Source organism: Nuphar pumila, chromosome 7, assembly GCF_984573655.1.
Source record: "Nuphar pumila chromosome 7, dmNupPumi1.hap1.1, whole genome shotgun sequence".
Lineage (NCBI taxonomy): Eukaryota > Viridiplantae > Streptophyta > Magnoliopsida > Nymphaeales > Nymphaeaceae > Nuphar > Nuphar pumila.
The window spans coordinates 68,698,230-68,723,497 of NC_143255.1; the positions used below are offsets into that span (position 1 = coordinate 68,698,230).

Consider the following 25,268-nt stretch of genomic DNA (forward strand, 5'->3'; position numbering starts at 1 on the left):
AAACCAATAGTTGAATGTCAATTATTGGGATCACCTCCCCAGTCAGCATCAGTATATGCAATTAAATTTAATGAAGATGAAGCAGACAAGAAGAGTCCTCGTGAAAGAGAGGATTTTAAGTATCTAATAATACGCAAAATTGCTCCCATATGCACGGAGGTGGGAGCATGCTGAAACTGACTGTCTGTATAAACCACATGAGTTATATCTGGCCTAGTAATGGAAAGATAAGAAAGAGCTCCAACAAGCTGTCTATAAGGAGTAGGATCATCAAGAAGTTCTCCATCATCAATTTTCATTTTAACATTGACAACTTTTGGAGTGTCTACTTTCTTATCATCTGTAATTCCAGACTTGGAAACGATATCAAGAGCAAATTTAGATTGAGATATCAAATACACCCGAGGGGAATAAGCAACTTCAATGCCTAAAAAATATCTTAATAAACCTAAGTCAGTCATTTCAAAGTGAGTTTTAAGAAGAAATTTGATATTTGTAACTCCCTGTTTGTCGCCTCCGATGATGATTATATCGTCCACATAGAGAAGAAGAATAATGATGCCTGCATTAGATTTCTTAACAAACAAAGCAGTGTCAGTTAAACAAGGTTGAAAACCAATATCAAGCATAACATGACTAAATCGGTCATACCAGGCTTTTGGAGCCTGTTTAAGACCATAAAGAGCTTTTTCTAAACGAAGAGCTTTACCCTTAGGGATACTAATACCAGGTGGGGCTTCCATGCATACTTCAACGAGATTCCCATTCAGGAAAGCATTTTTGACATCTAATTGAAAGATAGGCCATGTTCTAATGGAGGCCAAGGCTATTAAAGTTCTAACAGTGGTCATACGTGCCACAGGAGCAAATGTTTCTTCATAATCGATGCCATACTCTTGGGCATGTCCTTTTGCTACTAAACGGGCCTTATATCTTTCCAGGGTCCCATCACTTTTGGTTTTGAGTTTGTATACCCACCTACAACCTATAGGTTTTTTACCTGGAGGGATATCTTGGATCGTCCAAGTATTGGCCTTTTCTAGTGCATCCAATTCATTTTTATGGCTTCTATCCATTCTATATGATTTTTGGCTTGATAATAGGATGATGGTTCAACATATGATTGTATTAATGTAATGGCGACCCTATACGTGGGTGAAAAAGATTCATAAGACAAATTTTTCTGGAGGTCTAGAGATTCTAGACGTTTTTCTAGGTGAGACTTCAGAGTATTTTTGTAATGCACATGGAAGATTTTGCTCTCTACGTCTTGAATATTGTAGACTAACATCCCTATGGATTTGCTCTTCATTATCATCATTTTCAACAACAATAGGACTTTGATCATTGTCAATGTCACATCCAACATCACATTCATTGGATTTTGAAGTTGGATCAATTAAAAACGAGTATTCAGTGGCATCCTTGGATTTTTCAAATTCAAAGAAGCTTTCTTTTTCCAAAAAAGATACATTTCTTGACACATATAATTTGTCATTTTGAAAATCGAAACACCTGTAGCCTTTTTTATTATCAGCATATCCTAAAAAGGCACATGGGATTACACGAGGAGAGAGTTTGTCATTTTTGTTGGTGAAAACAAAACATTTGCATCCAAAGACTCTTAATCTAGAATAATCTGGAGTTAAATTAACAAGCTTTTCTATTGGAGTTGTATTCTTTAATGAGGAAGATGGCATCCTATTAATGAGGTAGGTGGCAGTTAGGACCGCTTCAGCCCAAAAACTTTTTGGAACTTGATTTGCAATTAGTAATGTCCTAGTAGTTTTCATAATGTGCCAATGTTTGCGTTCGACTAGGCCATTCTGCTGTGGAGTGTGTGGACATGATCTTTGATGTGTAATACCATGTAAATTGAGATAGTCTTTGAATTCGTTGGACATAAACTCTCCCCCTGAATCAGTGCGAAAAACGGAAATATCATTTTGAAACTTATTTTTAACCATTTTACGAAATATTTGAAAGTTAGCAAAGACATCAGATTTATGTTTAAGAAAATAAATCCAAGTATGTCTAGAAAAGTCATCAACAAAAATGACATAATATGTATAACCACATTTGGAAATAACTGGTGCGGGACCCCAAACATCCGAATGTATTAACTCAAGTGGTCGTGAGGAAACAAAAGTTATACTAAGAAATGGTAACCTTTTCATTTTGCCAAGAATGCAGTCTTTACAAGAAAAATTTTCAGAATTACAAAATTTTTCCAAACTTGGAAAATATTGAATTTTAGACATATAGTCTTTGAATTCGTTGGACATAAACTCTCCCCCTGAATCAGTGCGAAAAACGGAAATATCATTTTGAAACTTATTTTTAACCATTTTATGAAATATTTGAAAGTTAGCAAAGACATCAGATTTATGTTTAAGAAAATAAATCCAAGTATGTCTAGAAAAGTCATCAACAAAAATGACATAATATGTATAACCACCTTTGGAAATAACTGGTGCGGGACCCCAAACATCCGAATGTATTAACTCAAGTGGTCGTGAGGAAACAAAAGTTATACTAAGAAATGGTAACCTTTTCATTTTGCCAAGAATGCAGTCTTTACAAGAAAAATTTTCAGAATTACAAAATTTTTCCAAACTTGGAAAATATTGAATTTTAGACATATGAGGATGGCCAAGTCTTTTGTGCTATAAATCCAATTCTAATTTCTGAATATTATAACAAAATACATTCTTGGGTAATTCCAAAAAGTCCATGTAATAGGGTCCTCCTTCTCTATGGCCTTCCCCAATCAGCTTCCCTGACTGGCGATCCTGTACCCAACAAGCATGAGAAGAGAATGATATATTATATCCATAATCAGATATTTGCGAGGCAGATAAGAGATTCAAATTAAGTTTAGGGATATATCTAACTTCTGGGATAATTTTTTTTTTGGATTTTTGAAGATTTTCAAAACATCCTATTCCTTTTACTTCAAGAGATGTGCCATCAGTTGTAAAAACCTTTGACACACTTGAGTTATTTTTAAGACATTCGGATAGACTATTAACATTTGGGGTCATGTGAAAAGAAGCACCAGAATCTAAAAGCCAAGGAAAGTTACCTGGACCAGAGAAAGATGCAACTGCCGCTCCAATTGAGGCTTCGGTTGAGGAGGATACCCGTTTGAGAAGAGGTTGAAGGATTTCCATCAGTTGAGCCATAGACACAGGTGCATCTTGATCTTTTGACTCGGATTCAACAGATGCAACTCTTTTTTCTTCTCTTCTTTTTAACTTTGGACATTGAGGCCTATAGTGCCCCGGTTCATGACAATGATGACAAATAACTTTTCTTTTATCAAAGTCGCCGTTTTGCCTTCCAAAATGAGGCGGCTTGTAAGTACGAGTATGATTCCCCGGTCTAGATACAGTTAAAACTGAGTCATCATCAACTTTTGGAGTACTTTTTCTAAGTCTATTTTCTTCCATAGTGAGCTCTTCTATAGTATCAACAATAGAAGGAATTTTTCCACGATGTAATAGGGCCGATTTGGTGGATTCGAACTCCGGCCTTAGACCATTCACAAATTGATAGAAATGTTCCATATCGAGTTGCTTTGGCGAAACTCGATATCTTCGGCACAATGCCATTTGGGCTCAAAAAGAGCCAACTCTTCCCAAAGTTCGGACAACTCATTATAATATTCTCGAATAGTTTTATCTTTTTGAGTCATTGTCCGAACTTTGTCTTGTAAATTGCATACATGTGCAATATCTTTAAGGGAATACATGTTTTTGAGGTATTCCCAAGCCTTATCGGCATGCTCAAACTTAGCTAGACTAGAGCATTTTTTAATGTCTATGCTATTGATGAGCCATGACATAATTTTTGCATGCCCTATCCTCCATTCTTTCCATTTCTTTTCATAAGTGGCTAACGCCTTACTCTTCTCTTCTTCCGTTAGAGGAACCTCTTTATCACCCTCTTTCTTGGTAAGAGAGTTTAGGTTCCAAATCGGAACCATCCACTATACCCTATAAACCTTTTCTCCAAATGTGGTGCTTCATAATCGAAGCCTACATTACATAGTTAGTATCATTTAGCTTCATAGGAATGATGGTGATCTTATCATTGTCATCCATCTTTTACAAGGGTAAGAGAGGAATAAATAGGAGGAGAGAGAGAAAAAAAAATAAAAAGAAAAGAAAAAGAGTAGACAAGGGAATAAGAGAGGATACAAAACCAATTTTTTTTGTAGCACAAGTTTGCCTTTCTTCAAACAAATCTTCTTGAGCCAAGAATAAGGTGATGAAACACCTTTTGTAAATGTGGCACGAAAATTGAGGCGGAAGCACTTCAAGATCTAAGGATTTCGTAGCTCTGATACCATGTAATGAAATGGTGGTCTTCAACAAATGCACAAATAACTCACAAACAAGTGTCTATTGGAGACACTACAAGCATGACCCTTGAAAGGGTATAAAAGGAAGAACACTTGAAAAATAAATAATACTTTATTCATGAATAAAATGCTTAAGAAGCATGGTTATTTTCATTGAAGGGGTTCACCCCTATATATACAAACAAGTGGAAGAGAGAGAAGAGCTCATTAGCTGTTGGACTACAGTCCAACAACATTTATTATAGCTGTTGGACTACAGTCCAACAAGTATTTGCACAGTCAAGTTCCAACAGGAACTTGACTGGATCAAATATCTAGTTTCTATTGAACTAGATGCTAAAAAAGAAAATAAAGAAAAATAGAAAAAGAAAATATAATATATATATATATATATATATATATATATATATATATATATATATTACAATTTACATTTTAACACCCCTGTCGTCTCCTTCTCTCTCTGGGGGTTCGCTGGAGTGCCGACAGGGGGCTAATGGCCCCTGCGACACCCCCTCTCCCCTGTGGGTGATCGGGCGACCAACGGGAGGTCGGTTGCTCCCTGTCACCCCCGTCCCAATCTCTCTCTCTCTCTGTTGGCAGGGGTTGGCCCCCTGCCGCCTCTCGGCTGTCGGCAGGGGCTGGCCCCCTGCCACCTTGTTGCTGTCGGTAGGGGCTGGCCCCTGCCATCTCGTTGCTTGCTGTCGGCAGGGGCTCGACCCCTGCCGCTTCGTTACTGTCGGCAGGGGCTGGCCCCTGCCGTCTCGTTGCTTGCTGTCGGCAGGGGCTCGACCCCTGCCGCTTCGTTACTGTCGGCAGAGGCTGGCCCCTGCCGTCTCATTGCTCGGTGTTGGCAGGGGCTCGACCCCTGCCGCTTCGCTGCTGTCGGCAGGGGCTAGCCCCCTACCGCCTCGTTGCTGTCGGTAGGGGCTGGCCCCCTGCCGTCTCGTTGCTGTCGGTAGGGGCTGGCCCCCTGCCGTCTCGTTGCTGTCGGCAGGGGCTCGACTCCTGCAGCTTCGCTATTGTCGGTAGGGGCTCTGCCGCCTTGATGCTGTCGGCAGGGGCTGGCCCCCTGCCGCCTCGTTGCTTTCGGCAGGGGCTCGCCCCCCTGCCCCCTCGGTGCTGTCGGCAGAGGCTCGCTCCCTGCCGCCTTGCTGTTTTCGGGAGTCAGGGGCTCACTCCATGTTGCCTAATCCTACCCTTGCCCCCGTCGCACCATTAATTATATTAGCATACTTGAATATTTCACACTCTTGCAGATTTACGCAACAGGTCCAGTTCGCGCTCCGCGGCCCGACCCTCGTATCATCTACACCCGTAGACGCACGCAGCTGCACGACATCCCGAGGTAGGGGAAAGTCGCACGAAGGGTTTGTATGAATGAAATAAATTATAAGGATTCTGTGATAGAATAGTTTCTTTGGCATACATTCTTACTCGTAGAATTACTTAACTTGTGATTGTCTGTTTTGCGTTTCCTCATCCTTATTCTTCTGAAATTGTATGCTTATTGTAAAACTCTAATAGTAGACTCATTTCTAGAGAGAAACCCATGACAATTGTTACTGTAACCAGACTTTAAGACAGGTACGTTATAAGTTTTACGAGAGGTAATGAAGTACCCTGAAGTGGGCAATCAACACTTTACCGTTATCAATGAGACAATGTCGGCCTCCACAGGCCAATTGCTCAAAAAACAATATATGTCATGTATGAACCAAAAGAATCACAAGACATTAAATGTTTCCCTCTCATCGTAGTCGTACCTCTAGGTAGGTACGATCGTACTTTTGGACAAGTACGTCCCATGTGTGTTATGATGTTTGGATGATGAGGTTGTAGCAACCTCTAAGCGTGCATTAAGCACAATGCTGAGATCACATAAATGGTGACAACTCGCCTTCACAAGCAAGATGCTCGAGTGGGTCTAACAGACTAGAGCATGTAGAATGGGGCGGCGGTTAAGAAACCCCCGTCGTACCCATTCGACCTTCACGGTTCATCAAGGGAGAGGATGGATGGTACAAAAACTCCGATGGACAGGTTGTTAACAACCACCCCACGGGCAAAAGACTCGGCTTCCCCAGTCATCGGAGTTAGTGAAATTGAGATTACCATAAATTATCCTAGGTGGTAACTCCCAGGTACTTTTGTAGAAGTTGGATGTATCCATGGGCCACGAATGCCTTTGGGGATTTACTCTCTTGGTCACTGACCATCTCCTTAGGAGCGGACTGAGTCAGCCATCCGGGTTAATGAAAACACCTGACATAATAAACCCCCGGATCAGTCTCGGCTGTTTCTATGTTTCGCATCTGTGCGTACCCACAGACCAATTAATATCAGAACTTAAAGAATGTCTTTTTAAATAGTTGTAGATGATGGAGTCTTACACTGCTTGAAATGCTTCAAACAACAACTCTTTGCTTACGTTACACTTGTTAGAATAACTTTCAATTGTATTTGTTGCCTTAATATGATAAACTGCTTATCTCATGAATGTCCTGCTTTATTTTATTTTACTTATCTATTCGTGCACCTACTGGTTTGTTGTGAAACTGACCCATTTCATGGGCAGGTGATGAGTAGGACTTCACAAGCGTCCGATGGCGTGGTGCAACATGGCTCAAGATTTCTCTTTTTTCTGCTGGCGGCTTGGCTCTGAGTTTTTTTTTTGAGTTTTTCTTTAGATTACTGAACTTTGGGAAAAAAATGCTCATTTTGTAATAAACTGCAGATTTTTAATCTATTGCCTTATTTCCTCAATTCATTTAAGTTGTTGTTCATGTAAATGATGGTTTTTCAGCTAACGTACCTAGGATTGTTGACTTGTGCTCCTTTCTAAATGTCTTCCGTTGTCGCTTTTAAAAGTGAAAACTTTAAATCTTTAAAAGGTTTTTTAATAATGTTTTTGAAATCACAAGTTGAAATTTTGGGGCGTTACACATATCCTTGATGAAATCCTCGTGCCACAAGTCTTGCTTTATATCTCTTAATGCATCCATCAGGTTTATACTTAATCTTATAAACCCACTTGCACCCCACAACGTTTTTCCTTTCGGGTCTAGGAACAATTTTCCAAGTTTGACATTTCCATCTCTTCATTCATGGTCTCTATCCATTTATGTGATTTAATGACTTGATAGAAGTTAACAGGTTCATCATGATTTTCAACTTGTGACCTGAACAATTGAAAATCTATGGAAAAATTATCATAGCTAACCCATCTTTGAATAAGATGACAAATCCTTTTCGATCTTCTTAAAGGAGGTTGAGTAATAGTCTGCTCGACAGTGTCTGTGATAGGATCTCTCTTTGAACACAAACATGACTAGAGAATCTCTGAATTTCTCTACATCTTTCATTTTCTAAAGTACTTGGACATTCGATATTTTGATCATTTGAGTTCAATTCTTCACAAAATGGCTGACATCTCTTTTGCCTGCAAACAATTCTTCACAATTCTGCACTCATCTAGGGATCATAAACTTCAACGTCTTGAGGTGAGTTATGCTCTTAGACAATGATGTACTCTCAAAATTTTGTTCATCAAAAACAACATTTTTGGAAATCTTGATATGTTTAGTTACATGATCATAACATTTATATCCTTTATAATCATCCGCAACAACAACAACTACGCCTTCATCCCAAAATAATTGGGGTCGGCGATATGAACCAAATAAGAAAATCATTCTGGGTCTTCCATATGAATCCTTCTCCTCCAATCATTTTTATCCAATGTCATGTCGTCGGTGAGGTTCAAAGCATTCATATCCTTTCCTATCATCTCCGTCCAAGTCTTCTTAGGCCTACCCCGACCTCTTTTAACTAATATATTTTCCCATTTCTCCATCCTTCTAACTAGAGCATCATTAGGCCTTCGCCAAATATGTCCAAACCACCGAAAACGATTCTCTCTCATCTTATTTTCAACGAATGCAATGCCTAGCTTCTTACATATCTCCTCTTTTTGAATCTTATCTTTTATTGTATTTTCATACATCCATCGAAGCATACACATCTCAGCTACACTCATTTTTTGAATATGATGTCTCTTGGCAGCCCAACATTTCGTATCATATAGTAAAGCGGGCCTAATTGTCATCCTATAAAACTTTCCTTTCAAATGCAATGGCATTCTACGACCGCACAATACTCCAGTTGCACTTTTCCATTTCATCCACCCAACCTTTATCCTATGATTTACATCTCCATCAATTTTTCCATCCTTTTGAATGATAGATCCCAAATATTTGAAACAGTCATCCACCGATATTTCTTGCTCACCAAGCTTCACTACACTCCCATCACTACTTCGTTGCTTACTAAACCGACATTCCATATATTCTGTCTTACTCTTACTCAACTTAAAACCTCTTGCTTCCAATGTCTGTCTCCATAATTCTAACTTAGCATTAACCCCAGCTCTAGACTCATCAATCAAAACAATATCATCAGCAAACAACATACACCACGGCACATTTTCTTGAATTGATCTCGTAAGCTCATCCATCACTATAGCAAATAGGAAAGGGCTTAATGCAGATCTTTGATGTAACACAACCGTTATAAAAAAATTGGTGGTCACCCCTCAACAAGTGCGGACATTGGTTACTACTCCTTCGTACATATCTTTAATTATACTAATGTACTTGAGAGAAACACCTTTCTTTATCATTGTCCACCAGAGAATATCCCTAGGTACTCTATCGTATGCCTTCTCTAAATCAATAAAAACCATATGCAAATATTTGTTCCTCTCTCTATATCTCTCAATAAGTTGTCTAAGAAGATGTATAGCTTCCATAGTTGATCTTCCAAGCATAAAACCAAATTGATTCTCCGATATCATGACAACCTTCCTCAACCTATACTCAATGACCCTCTTCTAAAGTTTCATAGTATGACTCATGAGTTTTATACCACGATAGTTTGTGCAATCTTGTGTGTCACCCTTATTCTTATATAGTGACACCAAAGTACTCTTCCTCCACTCATTAGGCATCTTATTTGTCCGTCAAATCTTGTTAAAAAGATTTGTCAACCATTCTAAACCTTTCTCACCTAAGCATTTCCAAGCCTCGATAGGTATACCATCTGGGCCAACTGCCTTTCTTGATTTCATTTTCTTCCAAGCCTCTACAATTTCTTGCTTTTGAATCTTGCGCATGAAGTCACGATTCATCTCATGAAAAGGAATGGAGAAGTCTCCAAGATCCTGAGCATGACTTCCATTAAATAACTTATCAAAATAATCTTTCTATCTCTCCTTAATCTCCTCATCTTTGACTAAAACCCTTTGCGTTTCATCTTTGATACATCTGACCATACCTAGATCTCTCGATTTCCTATCTCTCATCTTTGCAAGCCTATAAATATCCTTCTCGCCCTTTTTGGTATCCAACTTGTCATAAACCTCCTTTTATATCTTATCCCTTGCGTTTCGAACTACTTTTTTAGCTTCCTTCTTTGCTATCATATACTTCTCCAAATTCTCATTATCACGACTTTTACTTAGATTTCTATAACACTCTCTTTTAACCTTAATAGCTAATTTGACATCCTCGTTTCACTATGATGTATCCTTACCTAATGGTGCACCGCCTTTAGACTCACCCAATACCTCCTTAACCACCTTTCTCATGCAACCCGCTATCTTATTCCACATTGATTCTGAATCCTTCTCGAGACACCAATCAACTTCCTTAACTACCTGCTCTACAAACATTCCTTGTTTAGCTCTTTTCAGTGCCCCCCACTTAATTCTAGGATCCATCCTATGTCTATCCCTTTTGTGACATTTTCTAAATCTAAGATCTAAAATTAAGACTCTATGTTGTGTAGCTACACTTTCTCCCGGTAAAACCTTACAATCGATGCAACAACCCCTATCTCTCTTTTTAAGTAGGAAAACATCTATCTGACTCGTATTAACCCCTTTTAAATGTTACTAGGTGAGACTCTTTCTTCCTAAACCAAGTGTTGTTTAAGATCATATCATAGGACAAACCAAAATCTAAAATCCTTTCTCCACTTTCGTTTCTTTCTCCTATACCATAGCCTCCGTGGATACTCTCAAATCCATCCCTACTAATGCCTACATGTTCATTAAAGTCACCGTCGATGAAAAGCTTTTCTCCATAAGATATCCCTTGTACTACTCTATCTAAATTTTCCTAAAATTGACGCTTAATGGAATCATCTAAACCTACTTGAGTTGCATAAACACTAATAATATTAATAATATTCGTACCTAATACTAATTTAATAAGTAAAATTCTATCACCATTCCTACGGACCTCAACTACATTATCTATAAACTCACGACTAATAACAATCCCTACTCCATTCCTATTCCTATTTATTCCTGTATACCAAATCTTATATCCCTAAGGTTCTATCACTTTTGCTTTCTCACCTACCCATTTGGTCTCCTGTAGACATAAAATATCAATCTTTCTCCTACACATAACATCTACTAACTCTACCAACTTACCAGTTAAAGACCCTATGTTCCAAGTGACTAACCTAATTTTATGGTCTTGAACTATCTTCTTTACCCCCACCCGTCCAACAAAGTGAGGGAACCCTTGCCTATTTGACACCACACCCGGGCGTCGGTGTGACGCGTCGCTTCTGGGCGACGACCTAGCAACCCTTGCCCATTTATCACTGCCTCCGGGCCTATAGAGTACAACACATCGCTCAGTAGGGAACACCCCAACGAAATTCTCATATTGGTTCATATTCATAGGGTGTGACTAAATTTTTATGCTGGTTGTCACTGGCCTACCGCAACCCTCCTCCTTTATAATCATGCGCATATCCAACAAACCAGCACTTCACTGCTTTATCCTGAAATTTATTTCTCAGAGACTTGTCAATATGAACATAACAAACACAACAAAAAATACACAAGATATTGTAATCAGGATGTTTTCCAAAAAGGGGAAAATATGGAGACTTGTTCTCAAGAATTGCCATTAGCAGATAGTTAATCACATGAACTGCGCTATGAAAAGCTTATGTCCAAAGAGTTATAGGAACATTATTATCATGAAGCATGCTCATAACACTCTCAACAATATGATGGTGTTTCCGTTCAGCCACTCCATTTTGTTGAGGGGTATGCGAACACGACACCTGTCTGCTTATTCCATTATTTCAGAGAAAATCAATGAAGTCATTTGAAGAATATTCACCTCCACCATCATATTGGAAATGTATAATATTAGAGAAAAACCAGTTTTTAACTAGTGCACAAAAGTCTTGGAATAATCTAAAAACTTCAGACTTGTATTTCATGAAGTATATCCAAGTAAAACGAGAATAATTGTCTATGAATAAAACATAATATTAACTTCCAAATGAAGAACATATAGGAGCTGGTCCCCATACATCAGAGTACACAATTTCAAAAGCTTTTGAGGTTCTTTCATTAACAAGATTAAAAGGAAGAACATGACTCTTACATAACTGACAGCTTGAACACTTTTTAGCAACCGAAACATGATGCAGACAAGACTCTGGAATCAAATTTTCTTACACAAGTTTCTTAATAAAACCATGACTACAATGACCCAAACGACTGTGCCATAAATCTGGCTTATTACATTGAGAAAGACTGAAGACATCTCTATGACAAGACTTAAAACTCTGAGATGCCGGTTCCAAAAAAGATGACTTCAAAGTAGAAGATAAATGAGATGCGGGATTTTCCTTGGAGATATACATGTTTCCTCATCGCTCCTTGTCAGCGAGCATCTTCTTTGTTCGAAGATCCTTAACATACACAGAAGGAGTGAATTCAACAGAAGAATTTGTATCATCAATAAGTTTGGATAAATAAACAATATTCTTTTTAATGTTAGGAGCAAGAACATTGAACAAACTAAGAGAAGTAGTAGACAAAGAAATTTGTGCACTTCCAATATGAAAAATATAATGATGTGTGCCATCTCCAGTGATTACTATTTTTTCTAAAATAGGGGGATAAATTCGAGAGCTTACCAATATTACTTGTAACATGAGTGACTGCTTTAGAATCCACGTATCATTCTCCTTGCTCATTTTGCTTAAAACTCATCTGAGATAAAGCAGCCAACAAAAGTTGTTGCATAGAGGGTTTGTGGCCCTCAGATTCCTTTTTGTTTCTTGCTTTATTGTTCTTTCCTTTGTTTTGAGGATTAAACCAACAGTCAACTTTCACATGCCCTTTCTTATTACACAAAAAACACGTAGGCACTCTTTTTTTATTCGCTGCATTAAGAAATCCTGGTGGTCTTGGAGTAGGAAGAATGCCACTACCTTCCTGTCCAAAACCACCATGTTGTCACCTTGAAAACTACTACCTCCACATCCAGTACCTTGAGACATTTCTGAAGACAAGACACTATGTGCATCTGAATGCACAACACCTTCTGTCATGCTCTTTATGCTTATCTCATACTGAGAAAGTTTAGCTTGAAGATCTTCAAAATTAGGTAACACTGGCAGAACCGATAACGAAGTAGAGAGCACATGATATTCTAGACCCAGCCCATTAAGAGTTATTGTACATTTTCCTTACCAGAGACTGCACTTCCAACAACAACAAGCTGATCTGTAACGAATTTCACCTTGTTTAACAACTCCATGACAGACATTGAGCCTTTTCTAAGAGTTTGAAACTCTCTTTTTAAGAATAAGATTCTTGCCTTTAAAATCTGAGAATATGTTTGTGCAAGTTTGTTCCATAGTTGTCCAGTTGTACAATCGTCTGGTATTGATATCAATACTTCCTGGAACATATTGAACAAATGCATCTCCTTTATCATGCTTCGTTTCCTGTTAAACAAACTGTGGTAGGACTGAAATTGATCCATCCAGATGCTTAAACAAATCTTGACTCCTTATGAAAGGAAAAATTTGCCTCTTCCAAGTTAGAAGATTAGAGTGATTAAGCTTTTCAGAAACAAGCTGATTCAAAAAGTTCGAAGAAAGGCCAATGAAGGTAGAGGTATCCATTAATAAAGGAAGGATAGAATAAAGATAAAGCAAAGGAAGATTGGGACAAATTCAGTCAATAATTAATGCATAACAACAAAAAAACTAATTTCGTGAATAAGCAGGAAAATTGAAGAATTTATATAAAACATGCCCCTTTTTTTTTAGATTAAGGCACTATTCTGGACTCAGTCTGATTTTTGTAACCAGGCCTGCTATCACAATAATGTGCTGCCAATATATAAGAGTTGACTGAAAATATACGAAAATAAAGAAAGGGAAAATGGATTCAACAATAGAAAGATGTCGGCAAAAGCGACTTGCTTCAGATTAATTTGCAGATCCCAAAATAAAATTTGGTTTAATACCAGAACAATAGAGATTTTTAGATTAGCGCATTTAAAACAAAAGAAACATCGATTTGACGTCAATAGAGATCTTGAGACTTAAAGAAAGCTTAACGTCAAATGAGAGAAATACCCTATTTAATAGAAGAAGACAAAAAATAAATAGATAAATAGGGAAAGAAAAGAAGAAGAGAAGAATATTTAGAAATAGATAAAGAAAAAGAGAGAGATTCCAAGAAGATTTAGAAATAGATAGAGAAAAAAAGAGATTCTAACAAGAAGAGCAAATTTCAGGTCTCTATGGGCATACCTTTTGGAAGCAAACCGCAACCTTGCTTTGATACCATGAGAGAAATCTAATATCAGATTTGTATGTCACCAGAGTTGTGTTTCTGTAGGGAAGAGAGAAGGAGAAAGAGAGAGGGAGATGCACAGTAAAAATCGACAGCCACTCAACAAGAGGCATGCCCTAATTCTATTATATAAAGCATAGCTTACGTTGGGTTTAAAATATAAACAAATAACAAGAATGCCATTATACATTATGAAACAGGATTACATGAATAGACGTCACGGATCTGGAGATCCAGTGATGTCTAGTCACATTTTATCACTTTCTAGGTGGTTTAAAAATCCTAGATGATCTTTTGGTTTGTACTTCAGGTTGTTCAACATATTTCTCTAGTGCACATTGTTGATTAAGGTCCCTATGCCTAAAATATTGTAAATATTTTTTGTTCCTATGAGTTTGTTCTTCAGTAATTATATCATCATGACCATTATCAAGATCACATTCATCACGACCACTATCTAGGTCACATTCATAATTACATTTTTCATAACTTGAAATTAAATCAAATAAGAATGAGTAGTCAGCTACTACTTCAATCTTTTCATAGTAAAAAAAAACTTTTCTTTTCTAAAAAGGGCACATTTTGTGAAATAGTATAGTTTTTTTCTTTTGGGATCAAAACATCAATAGCCTTTTTTATTATTTGCATAACCTAAAATGGTACAAGGAATAGTCCGAGGGAGAGCTTATCAATTTTTAGTGAAAACAAAATATTTGCATAAAAAAACTCTCAATCTAAAGTAATCAAGACCTATTTTTAAAAGTTTTTTCAATTGGTGTTATATTTTGCAGAGAAGAAGATGACATTCTATTAATAAGTGTAGCACTTAGGTGTACTTTAGCCAAAACATCCTTTAGTACTTGACTTGCTATCTGCAAAGTTTTAGTTGTTTCTATGATGTGTATATGTTTTTGTTCAGCCAAACCATGTGTGAGGACAAGACTTTTGATGTGTGATGCCATGTAAATTAAAATAATCTTTAAATTCTTTTGATAATTACTCTTCCCTTGAATCAGTGCGAAAAATAGAAATGTCATTTTTAAACTTATTTTTGACTAAGTTGTGAAATATTTGAAAATGAGAAAAGACTTCAGACTTATGCTTAAAGAAGTAGATCCAAGTATGCTTAGTGAAATTATCAACAAAAATCACATAGTATGCATATCCATCCTTTGATATAACTGATGCTGGCCTTGAGACATCCAAATGTATTAACTCAAGCGATCTACAAGAAATAAAAGTTCTTTCATAAAATGGTAATCTCTTCATTTTACCAAGAATACAGTTTTTACATTTAAAACTTTCATAGTTACAAATTTTTTCAGATTTGAAAAATATTGAATTTTGGATACATTAGGATGACCAAGTCGTTTGTGCCATAAGTCCAAGCCAATTTTCTGAACATTGCAATAAAAGGTATCCTTAAGCATTTTCAAAAAATTCATGTAGTAGAGACCTCCTTCTCTATAGCCTTCCCCAATCAACTTTCTTGACTGACGATCCTGCACCCAACACCCATTAGAAGAGGAGACATTACATCCATGGTCAGATATTTGAGAAACTGACAAGAGATTTAAATTTAATTTAGGAATATACTTTACTTTTTGAATAATAAATCTTTTAAAATTTTGTATAGTATTTTCAAAATTTCTAATTCTTTTTATTTCAAGAGATGTACCATCATTTGTTAAAACATTTGATATGCTTGAGTTGGTATGACATTCAGATAAAATATTTTGATTGGGGGTCATATGAAACGAAGCACCAGAATCAAGAAGCCACGGAGTTTTACTGGGATCGGAGAAGGAAGAAACCGCGGCTCCAGTCGATGCTCCATTTGAGTAAGATACTCCTTTAAGAAGAGGTTGAAGAATCTCTATAAGTTTGACATAGATACGGGTGCATCATGAGAATCACCCGGTTCTTGAGACGAACCAATCTAAACCATTTTCTTTTCTTCTCTTTTTCTAAATCTAGGACATTAAGGTTTGGTATGTCCTAGCTCATGACAATTATAACAAATAGTCCTTTTCTTGTCATACTCATTGCCTTGTTTCCAATAAGGTTTGTTGTCAATCTCGTTTCCTTGTTTTTCAATGAGCTGGTTTGTAAGGGTGCATGTAGTTTCCCGGTCTGGAGACAACTAAAAAAAAGTTGTCTTCATTTTTCAAAGAATGCCCTCTTAGCCTATTCTCCTCCATACTCAATTCTTCAAGAGTGTCAACAATAGAAGGAATTTTTCCTCTATGAAGAAATGTTGATTTGGTGCTTTCAAACTCCGGTCTTAAACTATTTATAAATTGATAAAAATATTCCACATCAAGTTGCTTTTGCCGGAGCTCTATATCTTCCGGGCAATGCCACTTAGGCTCAAGGATAGATAATTCTTCTCTAAGTTCGGACAATTCATTGCAATATTCTCTAATACTTTTGTCCTTTTGAGTCATTGTCCGAACTTTGTTTTACAAATTGCACACATCTACAATATCTTTAAAGGAATACATATTCTTAAGGTATTCCCATACTTTGTTGGCATGCTCAAACTTTGCGAGACTAGAACACTTTTTAATATCTACGCTATTGATTAACCAAGACATAATCTTGGTGTGCCCCATTCTCTATTCTTCTCACTTTTTTTCATAAGTGGCTAGTGCCTTAGCCTTCCCACAATCCGTAAGAGATTTTTTCTCATTTTCAACCTTTATGAGAACTAGTTTAGGCTCCGGATCGGAACCATCAACTCTCATAATCCCTTTTCCCATATGTGGTGCTTCATTATTGAAGACCACATTACAAAGTTTGTCATTGGGTTTTATAGGTAAGATGGTGACTTTCTCATTGTCATTCATTCTTACAAAGAAAGAAAGAGATGAGAGAACAAAATAGATTTAAAAAGAAAGAGAACTAGCACGAGTGCACCACTACGAACTAGCACGAACGCACCACCACGATCACTCAAGCCAATAAGCCACACTTGCACAATTCCACAAACACTTTAATTTACCAAGAAGACCTTTATTTCTACCTTGGGCACGAAAAATGAGGCAACAAGCAATCTTCAAGCGACGACAAGAGCAACCAAGGCTATGATACCATGTAAAGAAACAAAAATCTTTCAATCACACTAAATATGTTCACTAAAGATTCAAAAGAACACACACAAAAAGTGTCTACAAAAGGGCACACTCAATACCAAACCCATAAGGGGGTATTTCACAAGAGGGCTAAAATAAATATTATTTTATTCATCACTATGCAAGAAGCATTATTATACAAGAGAGGGGAAACACCCCTACTTATATACAAGCAAGAGGCAAGGAGAGGGACTCAAAAGAGTCATTGTACTAGCTCCAATGGCTAGAAATAGAGCCATTGGAGCTAGTCCAACGACTCCTTTGACTAGTCAACAAAGTGTTGACTAGTCCAACTCTAGTTCTAAATGAACTAGATAAAATAAAAATATATATACATCAATAGTATATATATACAATTTAACACCCACTTGCGACCAACTGCATTCTTTCCATCTGGTAGCTTGACTAATTCTCGTACTTTCATTCTCTCCGGCGCTTGCAACTCCTCACACAGCTTTCTACCATTCAGTCTCCAGCATAACTTCAACATAAGACTTAGGTTCATAATAGGATTAATGCTTGGTGAGTAGCCGAAAAGACTCATAAGAAAAAAATCGAGAGGGTGCAACAAAACGGCAGGAACTTCTACGCACCTGAGGAACAGACAAAGGGACAAAGGAAGGTTCAGGTGCTTGTTCTTCAGGATCAGCCTGAGAAACATTAAGACTTGGTTCAGGTGAGACTTCACTCTCCTGATCATGCTGCTCAAGGAAAGACTGAGTATGTGCATCTACAGATCTTCTGTTATAAGTAATTCACCCTTTCTCCTTATCTTTTTCAGACTTTCAAAAAAGGAACAAGAAATGAGAAAACAGACTCAGAACTCTCAACTTGCTTTTTACCCTTATATTATGACATGTGCTCCAAGAATTCTACATGCGTAGAAGTTCAGACTTTCTTTCCCACATAATCAAAACATCTATATCCTTTTTGCCTTTGAGGATACCCAATAAAGAAACACTTAACTGTCCTTTGTGACAACTTGTCTCTACAATGAGGAGGAATGAGCACAAAGCAGGTACTTCCAAACACTCTCAACATATCATAGTTAGGCTCCCTTCCAAACAACTTATATGGCGACATTTTTCTAATCATTCTTAAAGGCATCCTATTTATCAAGTGCACTGCAACTTCCACAACCTCAACCCAAAACTCCTTAGGCACTTCACTGATAAATAACAAAGCTCTCTTAGTATCAAATATGTGTTTATTCTTTCAGCAACCCCATTTTGTTCCAGTGTATATGAACACGATCTCTAATGCACCATTCCTTTCTCTACCAAGAAATCTTGCAAGTTGTTCCCCACATACTCTCCCCCTGAATCTAAGCAAAGAATTTTCATCTTAGTTGCAAATCGAGTCTCAACATAAACATAAAACTTCTTAATATATCAAATAATTCATTTTGATTTTTCATAAAGTAAATCCATGTATATATGGTAAAATCATCAATAAATGTCGCAAAATACATGGACTCTCCTTTTGACCTCATATTAGATAGACCCCAAATATCATAATGGACAAGAACAAAAGGACAAGTAGACTCAACCTCTTTAAGACTGAATGGGAGGGCATAACTCTTGGACAACCTACAACTCTTACAACACTTGACCTCATCTGGCACCTCACGAGTATAACTATCACCTAGAACACCAAAAAATGACATAAATTGTAGCCTAGAACTAGACACATGACTAAACCATTGATGCCACAAGACCGAGGACTCCAAAACGGCAGCACGATGCCTAACTTAGCCTCCAGAACTTGGCTCCAATTGGTCAAGTTAATAGAGATGGCCTCGCCTATGCCAATCTCAATCTTCTTCCCTGATAATCGATCCTACACAAAACAACAATCAGGGGTGAACACAACATCATAATTGTACTGGGTAATTTGGCCAACAAAAAGTAAATTCATGGCTAGAGATGGAACTAAGAAGACTTCAGGAACATTCATTTTTTCTCTAGGATTAAAAGCAAAGATAACTAGCCCAACTTTAGAGACACTCATGAGAGAACCATCTGCCGTGTGGAATACAATTGGTTAATATGGACTCATTCTCTGTCACGTGGCATGACACTCATGAGTCTATTAACCATCAAAAGTAATACTAGGTATACCTGCAAAGACACAACCAGATATACCCGAGGAAGCAGTGGCGATCGAGGAAGTAGACAGAGAGAGAGAAGCTGCTGAATTTGCTATTGCATCTAGTCTAGCCTTGAATGAATAGATGGTTGATTGTCATAGGTGGAAGTAGGTACAACTACTACTCCTACTCCTTCCTCATTCTTGTCAGAGCTCATTCTAGTCTAGCCTTGAATGAATAGATGGTTGATTCTGTTATGGTGGTATCCAAGCAGACTCGTGGTTCTCGGGGTGCAAAATCTAGGGCACCCAAATTTGATATGAATGGAGTTAGGTGTCACTATTGTAAAGAAATGGGACACATGAAAAGGAGTTGTCCTGTTGTAGACATCCAATTTTTGACGATGCCCAAGGGCTAGTATTTTTTAAAATATTTCCTTAGGTTCTAAGGTGAAGATCCCCAAAACCTTAGGTCATTTCACACCTCTTAGCTTAGGAAAACCCTTGAATTCTAGAGAAAACCCAAAACTCCCCCAAAACTTGGAAGATCGCTGTCGTTCGGTCTTTGGACGACAAACCATTTTTCCATCCAGCAAGAATCCAGGACTTCACCCTCTCATTATTCATTTTTCATTCCTTCATCACCAACTCATAATCCGGAGTACCAGTTTTTCGGTATCACTACAGTTCCATCCAGATATCCTCCTAACTTTTTTCCATCAATCATTGTCTTCATGAAATCTGACTGAATCGAGTCTCCCTTCTCCATACTCATCACAACCTCCAAACTACAAAATTCAGTAGGCCTTGCACAGGAAATATCTACAACACACAAACCAATGCAAAGTATGCTGACCACAACTGATAAAACTCAGGACATCCAAAGGCAAAAGCACAGCAGCAAAACTGATATCCGAAGGACTCAAAAATTGACCCACTCAAATCACAACAGCACTCACAGTGAGCCAATATAACCCTTCTATACTCAATTCTACCAATAACAACACACTATCAACCCTGCTGATACTGAACATCACACCCAAAATCACAAAAACATGATTACCGTCCCACACACAATTATAGAAACTTCAACAAAATTCCCAAATACCAAGTGTATATCACTCAAAATCACTCCCATCTTGGTTCTCTACCAAAAATGACCCAAATGCAGTAAAATGATCATTACAAAACTGCCGATATGCTCAGAATAAAGAAAAGTGAATATGTAGATCACATATGGAGGGTCAGATGTGCCAAAAAAAAGGGTAAATAAAAAAAAATGAGAATTTTTCACCAAGGAGTTTGGAACCCACAAAGGTAGCAGGCATATGCTGGTTGTATGAATTTGAGGTTATAAACTCTCAGTACTATATATATATATATATATATTCAGTTGATCTGATGTGATCTACATGTGCTCTGCGTTCTCTTCCTTTTGATGGGCAAATTTGCTTCATGCATTCATATTCATATTTTCATTTCTGCAGGAAATCAAAACGATGGAACTTGAGAAGCCAATTGGTTGGATTCACATACCCCTTTCTGGAAGTGACCCTAGGTAAAACATTTTTAAATTTGTTTGGCATATGCACGAGTTTGCAAATTTTTAAGTTTGTGCATGCTTAGGTTATTTGATGGTTTACATGATGGCATTTATATCCTACAACAATGCATCTTGTGTCCATCTGGCACAACATACTGTCATATAGGCTTAGGGCTTTTGTATTGGTTCTTTTAAACTTTCTTGTACGACATTACAGTACATGTACTGCAAGCAAAGTTGCTTGTTGCAGTAATCTAGTCACAAAGTAAATAACCTGGGATGAATGGATTTATAATATATTTTTGAAAGACTTGACCGTGTCCTGGATTTTCCTTGTTTTAGCCAGTGCCAAAACAACTAATGAATGGAACTAATATATGGATGCCAACAAGGCCTAACTGCCTAAACCAAATTTATTAACTAAATGAGCCTAAAAATTGTTTTTTGTCAGCTGAATCTTTTGAATGCTTGCTAATTAAAACCAATGTAGCCTTTTTTGCTTGTGTATGCTGGCTAACTTATGGAATGGCTAAAAGCATATTTGTCTCTTCAGACAGTTTCCCCTCTGCTGTTATTGCTAGGATGGTGGGAAAATCTGTTAAGCACATCATCGTCCAATTATCCTTTACTCAAAGCATAGGTTTGCTGCATGGAGAGGTTACCATGCTTGGGTTAGTTAAAACATTTGTGCTTTTAGTTGCCTCAGATTGGGTTATTCTTGAGGCACAATTCTCTCATGTTTGCAATGCTATGTGAAAATTGTAATGAAAATAGCGGAAGAACCAACAAACCAAAGAACTCTTTAAAAGAGTCAAGTGAAGAGCCAAGAACACAAGCATTTAAAGTGCACAAATGACTCACTAAGGGGTAAAATGCCTAAAAGGCAAAAATGTATTGAGAAGAGAGATAAAGTGGGCTGAAAACCCTTGCAATTACAAGAGGGAAAGCCCTCTATTTATAGAGGAGCAAAAAGGAATTGAGAGGGACCACAGGGGGGCTCCCTTCTAGTCGTTGGGAGCCCCAATGGTCATAAATGTGACCGTTGGGGCCCCAACAACTAGAAGAGTGGGGCCCCTTGGTGGTCCTATTACATAAAGAAAAAAAAAGGAAAAACCTAGAAAAGAAAAAGTACAGGGCAATTTATCAAAATACCCCTATCGGGTATTTGGATGTACAAAAAAAGAAAAAAGATAAATATATATATATATATATATATATATATATATATATATATATATATACACACACATATTTTAACACGCCTCTTCAAACTTTACGTGGAGAAGACCGAAAGTTTGCCAAGAAGAAACATGAAACGCGGAGTTGGAAGCGCTTTGGTGAAGAAGTCAGCCAACTGATATTCTGAAGTAACATATGGTAGTGTGATGGTGTCTTTGAGAAATTTGTCTTGAACGTAGTGGCAATCCATTTCAATATGCTTGGTACGCTCGTGGAATGTATGATTGCTTGCGATGTAAATCACGCTCTTGTTATCACAATACATCATGGTAGAAGAAGAAATGAGGATGCCCATGTCAAAGAGGAGACTTCTAAGCCACACAATTTCCATAGTTGTCATCGCCATGGCTCGATATTCAGCTTCAGTGGATGATAGAGAAACCTTTTGCTGCTTTTTACATCTCCATGAAATGAGGGATTCACCTAAATGAATGCAAAAACCAGTAGTTGAGATTCGATAATTGGGATTTCCTTCCCAATCTGCATCAGTATAAGCAGTTAATTCAAGAGATGAAGAAGATGATAAGAAAAACCCTTTGAAGATGGAGTTCTTGATATATCGCACAATTCGCATCACGGCCGCCATGTGAACTGTAGTAGGAGCATGCTGAAATTGACTTGCAGCATGAATCACATGAGCAATATCCGGACGGGTGATGGATAAGTAAGGGATCCAATCAATTGCCTACAGGGGGTAGGATCCTCATAAAGAACGCCATCCTCAAGTCTCAACTTTGTATTTATAGCTTCAGGAGTTTTAACTTTCTTTTCATCTGAAGCTCTTGATTTGATGCAGATGTCTGCTGCTAATTTCATTTGAGATAAAATGTATCTCCGAGGAGAATACGCCACTTCAATACCTAAAAAATATCTCAAAACCCCCAAGTCAGACATATCAAAACTTTTTTTTAACATAGACTTAACATCATTTACTCCCTTTTTGTCATTTCCAGTGATGATCATATTATCAACATACAAAAGTAGAATAACAATTGAGTCACCTGTTTTTTTAACAAAAAGAGCAGTGACAGTATAACAAGAAATAAAACCCAAATTGATTAATACATTACTAATTTTGTCATACCAAGCTTTGGGAGCTTGCTTAAGGCCATATAATGCTTTTTTAATTTCAAAATTTTACCATTTAAATTCATGCTAGGAGGTGGTTCCTGTTAAATTATATATCAAATATTGTAATCTTATATATATTTTATATATATAAAAAGGTGATACATATACATATATTATATATATGTATATGTATCTGCCTAATTATATATATAAAATATATATTTCTTTATTATTAGCTGTAGGGGTAGTTTAGTCATTTCACCACTCTTGCACATATTTATTTTACGAATATGCTTGTAATTTTGTTTTTTTCTTTCTTTTCTTTCTTTTTATTTGACTTAGTCAACTCACCTTGGGGGCCCACTCTTATAGACATTGGACCCCTCCAACGGTCATAATTGTGATCGTTGGAGGGGCTCCAACGTCTATAAGTTGGATCCCTCCAAGGTCCTCCTTATTGTGCAAGGCTTTGGGACAAAGCCCAAGTGTTTTTCAATAAATCTTTTATTTTTTTATGCCTTTGTGAGATTTAGTGAGTTGTGCTTTTGTGCAAAGTGTTCTAAGAGTGTTTTTTGTGCATGTGTGCACGTGCTTATCATAAAAAATATTAACGTCTTGATCATAGTATCTTGTTAAAGATACTTTCACATGGTATCAGAGCTAAGGTTTGATGAAGGAAGATCGTGCGTTTCTCCACATTCTTGGGTGCCTCAAAAAACGTGCCTTCAAACTATTGGAGATTGAAGTGGATCATTTCCTTCGACCAATATTTTAGAAGTCTTCTTTGTCAAGAAAAACTTAAAAATCTATTGAGGTACGTGTTCCTTTTTTATTTCTATGCTCTTTAATGGGCAAAAAAGACTCCCACTTCTCCCTCGGGTTTAAACTCAACGGTTCAAACTATCATGTTTGGGCCGGTAATATGGAATCCCATATTAAATGGAAGGGGCTTTGGAGGTATGTTCAATGTTCGATACCGAAACCTGAACCCGAACCAAAAATTACTATTATGGAAAAAGGCGATATAAAGATTCTTGAAGGAGAAAAAAGGCAAAGAGCTCTTGAAGATTATTCAAAAACATGACGAATGAGAAATGAAAAACTTCAAGATCCTATCTTGGTTTTTCTCATCCGTTGAAACTAAGATCAATGCCAACATCATCAAATTCAAGAAAACTTCCGAAGCTTGGCTATATTTTGAAAAAATGTATACTCTAAGAGATTTGTCACACAAATACTATCTTCAAAAGAGGGCTTTGACCTTACAACAAAATGAGATGACTATTCGGGAATACTTTGCCGAATTATCTTCCATTTGGGACGAGCTTGCTATGCTTGAACCCAAATAGAGTGGTGAAGCTGTCGAGCTTAGACACAAACAACTAGAAGACAATCACTTTTTTAACTTCCTAAATGGTCTTAGACCCGAATTTGAACAAATTCGGTCTTCTCTTCTTTCTTCTTTCACATCTTCTGCCATTGAAGATGTTATTTCTAAATTGAGTGGGGAAGAAACCCATATGGGCATTAGTAAAAGCAATCCTAGTATCCTTGCAACCTCATCTATTCAAGAAAAAAGTGAAGGGGTGAATGCCATTTCAAGACTGGGTAACAATGTGAGGACCTACAAACCTCCTCATTTTAAGAATCAAAATCAAGGAGGAAATTGGCAAAATGGAAAGAGAGACTATAGCAAATTAAATTATCATTTTTGTAAAGAACCGGAGCATATCAAACCAATTTGCCCAAAATGGAAGAAATTGCTTGCAATGGCCACCACCACTCAACCGGAAGAACGACCATCCTCTTCAAATGGGTCTCTCTCTCTACAACAAATTATGGAAGCTCTTCAACCTCTTCTCAAGGGAGGAATTTTCAGAGCCGCTATGTCAACCTCTTCTCCTTCTCCTGGTAAGACATCTTGGCTCTTAGATTTCGGTGCATCATTTCATATGACCCCAAGTGCTTATTCTCTTTCCGAATAATCTAAAATTTTCTTTTCATCTTTTGTCTCAACGGCGGATGAAACATTCCTTGAAATTGAAAGAATAGGCAATTTTAAAAAACAAGATTTTTTTATTCCAAAAATTAGATTCATACCAAAACTAAATTTAAATTTGCTTTTAGTTTCTCAACTCT

The 25,268-nt window shown here is 37.3% G+C and overlaps 1 protein-coding gene across 2 annotated transcripts in view; it reads left to right on the plus strand.

Moving 5' to 3' along the window:
• Positions 1–25,268, plus strand: part of APC10 (anaphase promoting complex 10) — a 167,545-nt gene that overhangs the window by 128,533 nt on the left and 13,744 nt on the right. For both annotated transcript variants that reach the window (XM_090012440.1, XM_090012441.1), the window contains one exon: positions 20,764–20,834. In XM_090012440.1, the coding sequence (XP_089868566.1) occupies positions 20,764–20,834 (71 nt within the window). The remainder of the gene's footprint in view (positions 1–20,763; positions 20,835–25,268) is intronic.